The sequence below is a fragment of the Mercenaria mercenaria genome, chromosome 16, assembly GCF_021730395.1.
Source record: "Mercenaria mercenaria strain notata chromosome 16, MADL_Memer_1, whole genome shotgun sequence".
Classification (NCBI taxonomy): Eukaryota; Metazoa; Mollusca; class Bivalvia; order Venerida; family Veneridae; genus Mercenaria; species Mercenaria mercenaria.
Genome location: NC_069376.1, coordinates 70,323,996 through 70,337,332, shown reverse-complemented (window position 1 = coordinate 70,337,332; position 13,337 = coordinate 70,323,996). Strand labels below are relative to the sequence as shown.

The 13,337-nt window shown below is 37.2% G+C and overlaps 1 protein-coding gene across 1 annotated transcript in view; it reads left to right on the top strand.

The window, feature by feature from the left end:
- LOC123540365 (prolyl endopeptidase-like) overlaps window positions 1–12,640 on the top strand; it is a 42,579-nt gene extending 29,939 nt beyond the window's left edge. Inside the window, exons 15-19 of the mRNA XM_045325341.2 lie at window positions 2,235–2,330; window positions 3,085–3,186; window positions 7,191–7,347; window positions 8,768–8,836; window positions 9,788–12,640. Coding sequence (XP_045181276.2) covers window positions 2,235–2,330; window positions 3,085–3,186; window positions 7,191–7,347; window positions 8,768–8,836; window positions 9,788–9,871 — 508 coding nt within the window. The 3' untranslated portion in view covers window positions 9,872–12,640. The remainder of the gene's footprint in view (window positions 1–2,234; window positions 2,331–3,084; window positions 3,187–7,190; window positions 7,348–8,767; window positions 8,837–9,787) is intronic.
- The last annotated feature ends 697 nt before the right edge of the window (window positions 12,641–13,337 follow it).

Below are 13,337 nucleotides of genomic sequence, written 5' to 3'. Positions count from 1 at the left end.
GTCACTCCATTAAAGGTCAAGGTCACAGGGGCCTGAACATTGAAAATCATTTCCGATCAGTAACTAGAGAACCACTTGACCCAGAATGTTGAAACTTCATAGGATGATTGTACATGCAAAGTAGATGACCCCTATCGATTTTGGGGTCACTCCGTTAAAGGTCAAGGTCACAGGGGCCTGAACATTGAAAACCATTTCCAATCAGTAACTTGAGTACCACTTGACCCAGAATCTTGAAACTTCATAGGATAATTGTACATGCACAGTAGATGACCCCTATCGATTTTGGGGTCACTCCGTTAAAGGTCAAGGTCACAGGGGCCTGAACATTGAAAACCTTTTCCAATCAGTAACTTGAGAACCACTTGACCCAGAATGTTGAAACTTAATTGGGTGATTGTTCATGCAGAGTAGATGACCCCTAACGATTTTGGGGTCACTCTGTTAAAGGTCAAGGTCACAGGGGCCCAAACATTGAAAACCATTTCCAATCAATAACTAGAGAACCACTTGACCAAGATTGTTGAAACTTAATAGTATGATTGATCATGAAGAGTAGATGACCCCTATTGATTTTGGGGTCTCTCCATCAAAGGTCAAGGTCACAGGGGCCTGAACATTGAAAACCATTTCCGATCAATAACTAGAGAACCACTTGACCCAGAATGTTGAAACTTCATAGGATGATTGGTCATGAAGAGTAGATGACCCCTATCGATTTTGGGGTCACTCCGTCAAAGGTCAAGGTCACAGGGGCCTGAACATTGAAAACCATTTCTGATCAATAACTAGAGAACCACTTGACCCAGAATGTTGAAACTTCAGAGGATGATTGTACATGCAAAGTAGATGACCCCTATCGATTTCGGTGTCACTCCGTTAAAGGTCAAGGTCACAGGGGCCTGAACATTGAAAACCATTTCCAATAGTAACTAGAGAACCACTTGACCCAGAATGTTGAAACTTCAGAGGATGATTGTACATGCAGAAGTAAATGACCCCTTCATTGTTTTTGGTAAGGTCACGCCCGAACATTGAAAACCATTTCCGATCATAACTAGAGAACCACTTGACCCAGAATATTGAAAACTTTTCAATAGGATTTGAATTGGTCAATGACAGAGTAGAATGGAACCCCTATCGATTTCTGGGGTGACCACTTTTGGGTCAAAGGTCAAGGTCACAGGGGCCTGAACATGAAAACCATTTCCAATCAAAACTTGAGAACTCTCGACCGAATGTGAAAATTCATAAGATATTGTCATGCAGATAAGACCCTTGTTTGGTCACCTAAAGGTCAAGTCACAGGGGCTGTGATAACTTCGATCATAACTTGAGAACATGACCGATTGAACTTATGGAGGAAACGTAGATGACCCCTATTGATTTTGGGTCAGTCTATTAAAGGTCAAGGTCACAGGGGCCTGGTCATGTAAAATCATTTTTTGGAATTAACTTGAGAACCACTAGACCTAGAATGTTGAAACTTAATAGGATGATTGGACATGCAGAGTAGATGACCCCTATTTATTTTGAGATCACTTGATCAAAGGTCAAGGTCACAGGAGCCTGAACAGTGACTTGAGAACCACTAGGCCAAGAGTGTTGAAATTTAGCGGGATGACTGGACATGCCAAGTAGATGATCCCTATTGCAGCCAACCATCAGTGTCTCTTTGACTTTCGCTCCTGACCCCTATTGACTTCTTGCCTATAGGACTTCGCATTGGGGGAGACATGGGCTTTTTTACAAAAGCAATTTCGAGTTACAGTTTACTTTCTTATCAAGGTGTGAATGGGAAGGAAGACTAAGTGCATATAGATAAAGAAGCACTTCACCCCTGGTAATGTAGTTAAAACAATATGAGAAGTTTTTGTCTAGTGGTTAAGTGTTATCCACTCATCTTAAAGGACATGGGTTTTAGCCACATTGGTGTCCTGAGTTCACCTCCTGGTACAACACCAGCACAGTTGTTCCCTAGGTAGCACCCACAAGCATGGTTAAAATATATTAAAAAATATTTTAGTGTTATATACAAACTAAGATGATATCATGTAATAGTTCCATATGTGAGACAGGATTTCTTCACTATGTGAATAGTGCTATAGACATGCCAGCTTGGAAAATATCCAATTTTCAGTATTTATTACCATTTCACAGTACCTGGAACTACATCCTGTACTACCTGTATAATACTTATAATAATAATACCACCTGTTACTGTATGTTTGTAGGATAACCATCAATGGAGGTTCCAACGGAGGCTTGTTAGTTGGTGCATGTATAAACCAGAAACCTCAGCTGTTTGGGTGTGCTATAGCTCAAGTTGGGTAAGTATGGAGATATTTTGGGCTGATATGGCAACAGATCTAAACCCCAAAATAATTATGCCATATTACAATAACGGTAGATTTTAATAAGTTTTGGTTGTTTTGGGTATGTTGCACATGTGACCGAGTATGTTAAACTTCAGGAATGTCAATGGAATAATGTAGAGAAGTGTTTTGAATGTATTTGGACTGTTCTAAATAAATCCTGGTGCAGGGAGAGGAGTCACTTTATAAATATGCATCAACAAAACAGAATGGTAGCTCCCCTTGAATTTCCTAAGGGTAGAAAACAATAATACAAATACTGTTCTTTTTGTCGCCTCTGGCAATAATTTTAGAATGGTGAGTAGTATTACAAATTTCAAAAGGAATGTAGCTGGGCTAACAGTGACAGTATAAACTGTGGAATCTAGCTGGTAAAGGTACCCGTTTGAATACTAGTTAAAAAATTTCTTAGTGCTTTTATGCAGTACAGTAAAGTTTTATGCAGTACAGTTGGTTTATAGAATTTTTTTTCTTAGGTTGATTGTGAAACAAGTTCAACAACTTGTATTATTTAAATCGCTGTCATCAACTCATTCCTGATGGCATCCATGGCCACTAGAGTATGGAAGAAAAGAAGCCAGTTTCCCTTTAAATGCTGAGCCCCAGTCAGTGGAGCTACTAGTAATGTTTAGAAGCAAACCCACAACCTCTTGCACTTCAAGCATGATCCTTAGCTCTAAGCTACCTGTTTCTTACTTTCCTGTTTTAGTGTGATGGACATGTTGAAATTCCACAAATTCACTATAGGACATGCCTGGATTACAGACTTTGGCTGTTCAGAGAAAGAGGAAGAATTTAAATGGTTGATCAAGTAAGAGACAAATCTATTACTAAAATAAGTATAGATTTTGGATATTTTGACATGTACAAAGATTATGGTAGGGAACTTTTAGCTTGTCTATTTGAAGAATAATGAGAGTTATTCTACTTACTAGGGCATCATTAAAATTAAATAAAAAGTTTTTCATACAAGGTATATGTCAGTTCCCATTAAAACTTGACAAAAGACATCCTAGTGAGCAACCCTGCTGAAATAACCATGATAGATAACTCTTGGATGAATATTATACAAACTACAGCCCTTTTTCATCATAGAAAATTCTGTTCAGTTTTGGATGCAACTGCTATCAAGTTTTATTACATGTTTCTGTGAGTTACAAAAATATTAGAGTGAAATATATCTGGTATTTTCACAGTGAAAAAATTTCAAAAATATTTTTCACTGCTAAGAAATGATAAAATGAGTAGATCTAGGCAAAACACGAAATAAACATGTTGTAAGGGGGGATATACTGGTTTCAGGTTGTCTGTCTGTCTGTCCGTCCGTCCATCCGTCCATCTGTCCGTAGACACAATCTTGTCCGCACCATCTTTGTTTTTTGTTACTTTACTATATACATAGACACAATCTTGTGCGTACCATCTCTCCTCATCCCCTTGACACAATTTAATGAGACTTCACACAAGTGATCAGTAACAACAGAAGTTGTGCATGGGTCATGTTAGGTTCTTTCAACAACAAAAATTGCAGAGTTATGGGACTTTGTTTCTTGTTAACATACAGGGCTTCCGCTGGGAATTTAAAAGTTGGAGCCACTTTGGAGCCAATCTATTTTTTTGAAGCCGTGGTCTGTTGTTTATGCATAAAAATGGGATATGTATATAAAATAAACAACATAACACTTGTTACACTTACTATCCATTTAAGGTCATATCTTTTGTGTTTTATATTTTTCTTATGACAATATATTAAATAACAAATTTACTGTAAGTCTTTTTATCAGGGGATGGTACAATAATTTCAAGTTTAGCAATGCTCATAATAAACAACACAAATCTCATATTTCATACGTATTTCAACTTTCAACAGACTCTTTTAAACGGAAAGATGTGCATTCAGGGGCCTTCATGGCCAAGCGGTTAAAGTGGCTGTCTTCAAATCACCTACCCCTCATCGATGTGGGTTCTACTTTATCCGCAGAACTTAACATTTTATGATATTTCTAATCAAGAAAACTTGCAAGACAAAAATAATGACTGCAATCATAAATCAAACAGTATGTATTTATTAATCATAAGCATGTTATATAAACAAACAGAATTATGTTTGGTTTGTTTGTTTTTCATTTGAATTCATAGGAAATTTCTTCTAGTGCAAATCTGAATACATTTTCATAAATGTCATTATACTTTCATAATATTACTGAACATACCATCGATACTCATGTAAAATGTGCAGATTTATGACCTCCAGGACATACCTGGAATTGTGAGCACGTAGTATTCACAGGTTTACACGATTTTCAACTTAAAATAAGTTTATTTACGATTTTTGCCATTACGATAAAGGGAAACTACTCTCAGCACTAATTGTCTACACTAAAATTTCAGATTGCCGTTACATTCCGTAAAAGATCGAGTGTTTGTTTGTTGTTGTTTTTGTCCTTAAAAAAATTCAATTTCATGTAACTTTAACATTATTTTGATGAAAGAAATATAAAAATCATAGATATAACCATACTAAGTAATTAAAGATCGAGTATCATCTCCAACCGAGATCAAACTGTGAACAACAAAACTGACACCTCGCTAAAATCATAATTAAAAAAAAAACGGTTTTACTCAAAATATGGCGGCAATTGAAAGAAAAGTTTGAAATTAATTAAAAATATCGTATAACTATCGCAATTGCTGTTAATTTTATCTGATAAGGTTAATCTCGTAAAACGCCGGGAAAACAGCCATTTAAAACAAATGGGTCACCGCTTGCTGATCAATAAAATTGGTTGGGTCATCGATAATTGGATCAGTTAGAATAAACATCAGTGGATACTTAAAAAATTTCCATTGAAAACGTGCTTTCTTTAATAATTAATCTCATCGTCTCCCCGCTCCAATTAACTCGCACGTGCGTGTCACAACATTATGTAATATATACACCTGTCAAAACATGCGTCATCGCATCAGCTGATTACTTGCTATCATTTTTTTTCTTTGCAAGAGAATATCCGAGACGCGCGAAACGGGAACCACGCTTCTGGAACAAATACACAATAACTCCGTGGGAAAAAAATGAAAATATATGTGGAGCCATAATGTTTCGCCACTCGAGATTTTTTGGAGCCACTTTAGTCAAAGTTTGAGCCGGTGGCTCCAAATGCGATAGGCAGCGGACGCCTTGAGATACTATGTACATACAGTCTGCATATGCAATCTTGGGCGCGCCTAATCTTCCGAACCCTTGCACACAATTTAATGAAACTTCACACAAGTGGTCAGTACCAACCCTAGTTGTGCATGGTGCATGTTATGTTCTTTTAGATATATATTCTGCATAGTTATGGGACTTTGTTTTTTGTTACTATACTGTATACATACAGTCTATATACGTACAGTCCACATAATTATGCAATCTTGTGTGCGTCAGATTGCAATGTACTGTGTCAGTGCATGCGGGGGGTACATTAATCACCTTCAGTGATAGCTCTAGTTTGTTTTACATGTATTAAAGATCAAAATATCTTTCACTCTTGAACACCTGTCACCATATCCTTATTTTCATCCGACCTGCTGAAATAACAAAGTTACATAACTCTTTATTGAATTTAATGTAAAATATGAATCTTTTCTTACCTAAAAATTTGGTTAATTTTTTTGTGCTATGAACTACCAGAATCAAGGTTTATCTCAGTAAAATCTACATTGTTTATGTATTTGATTGAACTTCACAGTAATACACCAGTCACATATACGGCGCGGATAGCTACGTCTTGCCATGGATAGAAACGTAGTAATCCGTATCGATCCGTACCTGAGCCGTACCTTAAAGTAGAAATCCGTATCAGTCCGTACCAATCTGTATGGCTCAGGAACGGATCGATACGGATTACTATGTTTCTATCCATGTCTAGACGTAGCTATCCGCGCCGTATGTGTGACTGGGGTATAACCAAGGCTACTGAAACTAGTTAGATAACTCCTAGTGGAGTTTAATGTTAATGAAAAGAACAGAACAGAACAGAACAGGTTTCTATTAATAATAATTGACTTGAACATAAGCAGTTCCTCATTGTCAACTATTAACCTTTTTCAGCTTAGAAGATTTGCCTAAAATTTGTTAGCAACTGACTATCAAGATGTATTTTTGTAACTACTATATATATTATATATATATTAGATTGAAACTTTACACAAGATATCTTCCTCCTTCTATGCTTATTTACATCCAAGTTGGAGATCTCTTTGTTGAAATTGATTCAAATTATGAAGTTTCACATGCAAGTTGTTGTCGTTGCCATAATTAAACTTTAATAATGTAACTTTGTTACAAAAAGTCTTGCCATGTTATGGCCTGTGTTTGACTTAGAAATTATCAAGTAGTTATGGACAGCTCTTGTTGAAGACAATCAGGACTGAAACTTAAATGGAGATTAATTTGATGTAGACTTAATTACGAAGTCTCCTGATATATTTGTCTGCAGATTGTTTGGTTTTGTCTTTGTCATTGAAAGCAAATAAAGATAACCATTACTGAGCCACACTCAAAAGCTTATTAAAGTTGTCAACCCATCAAATCTCTTTTCATGTGTTCCGAGAGTCTGAAATTCATTGAAATATATTATACATTCCTCTACAGCTTCTGTAACCTGGGAATAAGCAAATCCTGATCTGACTATGCTTTGGTGTTTTCTTCAACATGACGATGCATTTCTATTGGTAAAATTGCCAACAAGCTGAACAATTATTACAAATGAAGTAGGCCTAACTGTTGAATATGATGATAAGAGTTGTCTCCCATAATTCCTTTCTTCACAGGTACTCTCCATTGCACAACATCCATGAACCAGAGGGAGATAATCAGTATCCTGCCACTCTCTTACTGACTGCTGATCACGACGACAGAGTTGTCCCCCTTCATTCACTCAAATTTATTGCACAGCTTCAACATGTTGCTGGCAGACATGAAAAACAGGTTTGCAATATAAATCATGCAGCTTTCTTTGCTTTTGAGTTACTGTCATCAGTATGTTTCCTTTGAGAACAGATCTAGCAAATGGTACATTTTTAGCTCACCTGGGCACAAAGTGTTTTGGATGAGCTATTGTGATCACTCATCGTACATCGTCCATCCGTCTGTCATCCATCCAGACTGTTCTTCAGACGACATCTCCAAAACCATAAGGTGGAAGTTGATGAGATTTTGCCTGGATGTTCCTTTACTAACATTGTTTGAACTTTTTTATTCCATGCAGAACCCTCATGCCATGGAAATGGAAAAGAAAATCTTAAAAATCTTCCTTTCAAAAACCACTGGTCAGATTTCAAAATAAGTAAGCAATTCTCTGAAGAACTTGTTCAAATTGTGGCATATAGGTCAAAATTGGCTATGTCCTAGTGCCATTTATTTTATTTAGACATATAAAAAAATATTTAAAAGTGTCAGACACCACTGGTCCAATTTTAAAATGATTTCCTGTATTTGGGGGCAAGAGGGGTGGGAGAGGTAGGGGTCAAGAGGAAGCTTGAGGCAGCATGGACCCATTTGTGTCAGGTGAGCAATATAGGTTACTGAGCCATCTTGTTTCATATTACTATAAAAAAAATCTGTAAGACTTAACTTTTTCTCAGAAACCACATTGTCAGATTTCAAAATAAGTAAGCAGTTCTCTTTGAACTTTCTTCAAATCATGCCCTTTAAGTCAAAGTTGGCTATGTCCTAGGGTTATTTGTTTTATTTAAAGATACATAAAAAAATATCAGACACCACTTGTCCATATAATTAATTTTATGTATTTAGGGAGGGCCAAGGGGCAACATGTACACATCCAAGTCAGGTGAGCAGTATACTGTAAAATTATTTAATTTCGTTGGCATGAAATTTCGTGGTTTAGGTCAGAATGGCAAATTCGTGGGGATATGAATTCGTGGATTACAACTTTTGAACATAAAATGAATGGGAATTCCACTTATTCATTGAGATTAAATTTCGTGGATTGACTCAACCACGCAATCCACGAAAATTAATCTCCCACAAATATTAATGATTTCACAGTAGGCTGTAGTTCCATCTTTGCTCTGTTGTTTCATATTATTTTTTAGTATGGCAAAGAGTTTTGCAAAATATATTTCCTTACATGTACAGGACACTACAAAGATGTTAGCGAGACTTCTCAAAAATGCCTAAAAATTCTTTATGTTATCATTGTGAAAATATCATTTCTCAGTTTTAAGAAAATTTGACAACAATCTGTGTTCATGAGAAAGTTGTAAATACAACAGTATTTCCTCACAAATATATCTGCTATAGCTGTAATTGTTGATATATTGGTATACATGTAGTTATATATAGCCCGAACATTTTTGTAGTTAACTGCTGTGTTATTTTGTTTCAGACCAATCCTTTGCTTATCCGGGTAGATACAAAGTCTGGACATGGTGCCGGAAAGCCAACAGCAAAAATTGTAAGTTCTGATCTTCTTTTATGATTTGTAATTCATTTCAGTATTTTTACAGCCCAAATATGTTTCTTTGATAATCATTCAGTGATAGCATTCTGTTCCTAGTAATATTTAAGCTGGAGCACTCGTGGGACAACAATACCAACTTTGTAAAGCTTATATACTTGTACATCACCACATGATCATACAATAAATTATTATTCTACTTGATCACCCCTTCAAACAGTTAATGGGTCTGTCCAAATTGGAGGATGGACAAGTTCATTACAGGAATTTTTGCATGGTAAGGGTTAATATATAAATAGAGATAAAGCAGACAAGTGTGAGAGGTTTTTTTTTTGTTTTACATAAACATATCTTTAGGAAAAGAAATTAACTTGGAAAAAAGTAAATTGGGCTCGGTTGCTTTTCTATTCAAGCAAGAAATAAAACCCTTATTACAAAAATGTATTCGCACGTAACGTGTACCTATTATTGTTATTATGTTATAATATCTTGTAATTCGTAAGACTACTAGGAGATGTGTTTCGACCCTTACTAGTCATTTGACGAGGCAAATAAATGGGGTAACCTTTCAGTAGGGCCTGAAAAAAAAATTACTTGATTGTGTCTGTGGAGAACTCGTATTATGAGGAGACAAGCAAATCTGCTTTACAAATAACAGCCATTAGCAGCCAAATCTTGTCACATTAGAAATTCATAAATTCGAAAGCATTGGACTCTGATTCAAGAAAAAAATCTGTGAAAATGAGATAGGACAAAACTGTATCTTTAATAAAGGAATTGTACGTAGAATTTCATTTGCATATGGAATACAGTGATGTAGAATGTTGGCCCCTGTATTTCATGCCATATGAAAACAACTAAATTGCAGTCTATTTTGTAGAAACCACTTACATGTATGTCTTCATGTTTTCATTATGTTGCCATAATTAAGGTGTATTTATACTACAGATTGAGGAGCTGAGTGATATATACAGTTTTATCTACCAGAGTATAGGACTGAAGTGGACAGATGGACAACAGAACAAGCTTTAACTAATTCCCTCAAAAACATCATCAGTTTGAATTTATAATCTTTAAAGGGGCATGCCTACAAATCAACATCAAAATACTAGTAATTAATTTTTCAAAAAGAGACAGCAGTAAATTAATAATCAAAAATCATAATTCAGTATTATCATTATATTTTTTATGGTCATCATGTGAAGGCCTGTATTCCATCTATTTTACAGCACTTATAACTAAGTTTGGTGACTACTGTTTAAGGGACTTCCCTGCATACAACTGTGTTTTATAAATACCTATATACATGACATTGTACTCTCAAGATCTCACTAAATCCCATCTTTTATTTATTTATTTTTTTTTTTGCTTTTTTTTACCTTTACTAACAACTTAACCACTTGCAAAATTTTGAAAAGTTTGGCATAAATCTGAAGGCTTGTCCCTTTAAACAGAAAAGTAATCAGAAGACAAATACCAAATGCGATAACTTTTTATTCTGTTCAGTTTGAAAATGAAGAATATTACCAAGTCCACGTTGAAGTATAAGGACAATAAATATTTATTTAGAATATCTTTTTCATGATTTCTACTGCCAGCATCATTCAAAATGAAATTCTGGCATTTGTTGTCAGAACAAAATAATTATGTCTCCCCAGGAGACATATTGTTTTTGCCCTGTCCGTCCGTCCGTCCTTCGGTCCGTCCGTACGTCACACTTCATTTCCGAGCAATAACTGGAGAACCATTTGACCTAGAACCTTCAAACTTCATAGGGTTGTAGGGCTGCTGGAGTAGACGACCCCTATTGTTTTTGGGGTCACTCCGTCAAAGGTCAAGGTCACAGGGGCCTGAACATTAAAAACCATTTCCGATCAATAACTAGAGAACCACTTGACCCAGACTGTTGAAACTTCATAGGATAATTGGTCATGAAGAGTAGATGACCCCTATTGATTTTGGGGTCACTCCATCAAAGGTCAAGGTCACAGGGGCCTGAACATGGAAAACCATTTCCAATCAATAACTAGAGAACCACTTGACCCAGACTGTTGAAACTTCATAGGATGATATGTCATGAAGAGTAGATGACCCCTATTGATTTTGGGGTCACTCCATCAAAGGTCAAGGTCACTGGGGCCTGAACATGGAAAACCATTTCCGATCAATAACTAGAGAACCACTTGACCCAGAATGTTGAAACTTCATAGGATGATTGTGCATGCAAAGTAGATGACCCCTATCGATTTTGGGGTCACTCCATTAAAGGTCAAGGTCACAGGGGCCTGAACATTGAAAACCATTTCCAGTCAGTAACTTGAGAACCACTTGACCCAGAATGTTGAAACTTCATAGGATGATTGGTCATAAAGAGTAGATGACCCCTATCGATTTTGGAGTCACTCTGTGAAAGGTCAAGGTCACGGGCCCGAACATTGAAAACCATATCAGGTCAGTTACTCGAGAACCACTTGACCCAGAATGATGAAACTTCATAGGATGATTGGTCATGAAGAGTAGATGAACCCTAACAATTTTAGGGTCACTCTGTTAAAGGTCAAGCCCACAGGGGCCTGAACATGGAAAACCATTTCCGATCAATAACTTGAGAACCTCTCGACCCAGAATGTTGAAAATTCATATGATGATTGTTCATGCAGAGTAAATGACCCTTATTGTTTTTGGGGTCACTCCGTTAAAGGTCAAGGTCACAGGGGCCTGAACATTGATAACTAGTTCCGATCAGTAACTTGAGAACCACTTGACCCAGAATGTTGAAACTTCATAGGATGATTGAACATGCAGAGTAGATGACCCCTATTGATTTTGGGGTCAGTCTATCAAAGGTCAAGGTCACAGTGGCCTGTTCATGTAAAATCATTTTTATGCCCCCGAAGGGAGGCATATAGTTTTTGAACCGTCTGTCGGTCTGTCAGTCTGTCTGTCAGTCTGTCCGCAATTTTCGTGTCCGGTCCATATCTTTGTCATCGATGTATGGAATTTCAAATAACTTGGCATGAATGTGTACCACAGTAAGACGACGTGTCGCGCGCAAGACCCAGGTCCGTAGCTCAAAGGTCAAGGTCACACTTAGACATTAAAGGATAGTGCATTGATGGGCGTGTCCGGTCCATATCTTTGTCATCGATGGATGGATTTTCAAATAACTTGGCATGAATGTGTACCACAGTAAGACGACGTGTCGCGCGCAAGACCCAGGTCCGTAGCTCAAAGGTCAAGGTCACACTTAGACATTAAAGGATAGTGCATTGATGGGCATGTCCGGTCCATATCTTTGTCATCGATGGATGGATTTTCAAATAACTTGGCATGAATGTGTACCACAGTAAGACGACGTGTCGCGTGCAAGACCCAGGTCCGTAGCTCAAAGGTCAAGGTCACACTTAGACGTTAAAGGATAGTGCATTGATGGGCGTGTCCGGTCCATATCTTTGTCATCAATGGATGGATTTTCAAATAACTTGGCATGAATGTGTACCACAGTAAGACGACGTGTCGTGCGCAAGACCCAGGTCTGTAGCTCAAAGGTCAAGGTCACACTTAGACGTTAAAGGTCATTTTTCATGATAGTGCATTGATGGGCGTGTCCTGTCCATATCTTTGTCATTCATGCATGGATTTTAAAATAACTACGCATGAATGTGTGACACAGTAAGACGACATGTCGCGTGCAAGACCCAGCTCCGTAGGTCAAAGGTCCTAAACTCTAACATCGGCCATAACTATTCATTCAAAGTGCCATCGGGGGCATGTGTCATCCTATGGAGACAGCTCTTGTTTTGAAATAACTTGAGAACCACTTGTCCTACAATGTTGAAACTTAATAGGATGATTGGACATGCAGAGTAGATGACCCCTTTTTATTTTGAGGTCACTTGACCAAAGGTCAAGGTCACAGGAGCCTGAACAGTGACTTGAGAACCACTAGGCCACGAGTGTTGAAATTTAGCGGGTTGACTGGACATGCCAAGTAGATGATCCCTATTGCAGCCAACCAACCATCAGTGTCTCTTTGACTTTCGCTCCTGACCGCTATTGACTTCTTGCCTATAGGACTTTGCATTGGGGGAGACATGCGCTTTTTTACAAAAGCATTTTCTAGTTTTGATAGAGAAGAAAAAGTCTGCTCTCTTATTCAAGTACAGAGTGCATACCTACAGATTATGGGGTCAGGAGTTCAATCCTGTGTAAGTGACATCATATAAATATTGCATAATATATAATTTTAAATACTGGAAAATCATTGTTTTTCTTATGTTCATGAAGAAACTAGAAACAAGTACACTGTAATAATGTTATCCAAGGGAAATCATATTCTGGCTTATTTTACAAATAAATGGTATTTGTGTTGTCGTGGCAACGGAAGTTCCAAAGCGTCCATGCATCATGAAAAAAAAGGTGTGTAGATAAATGACCAGTGATGAAACAAAAAATATATGGTTAAGTGTGTGGTGTGGGAGACATATTGATTTACTCC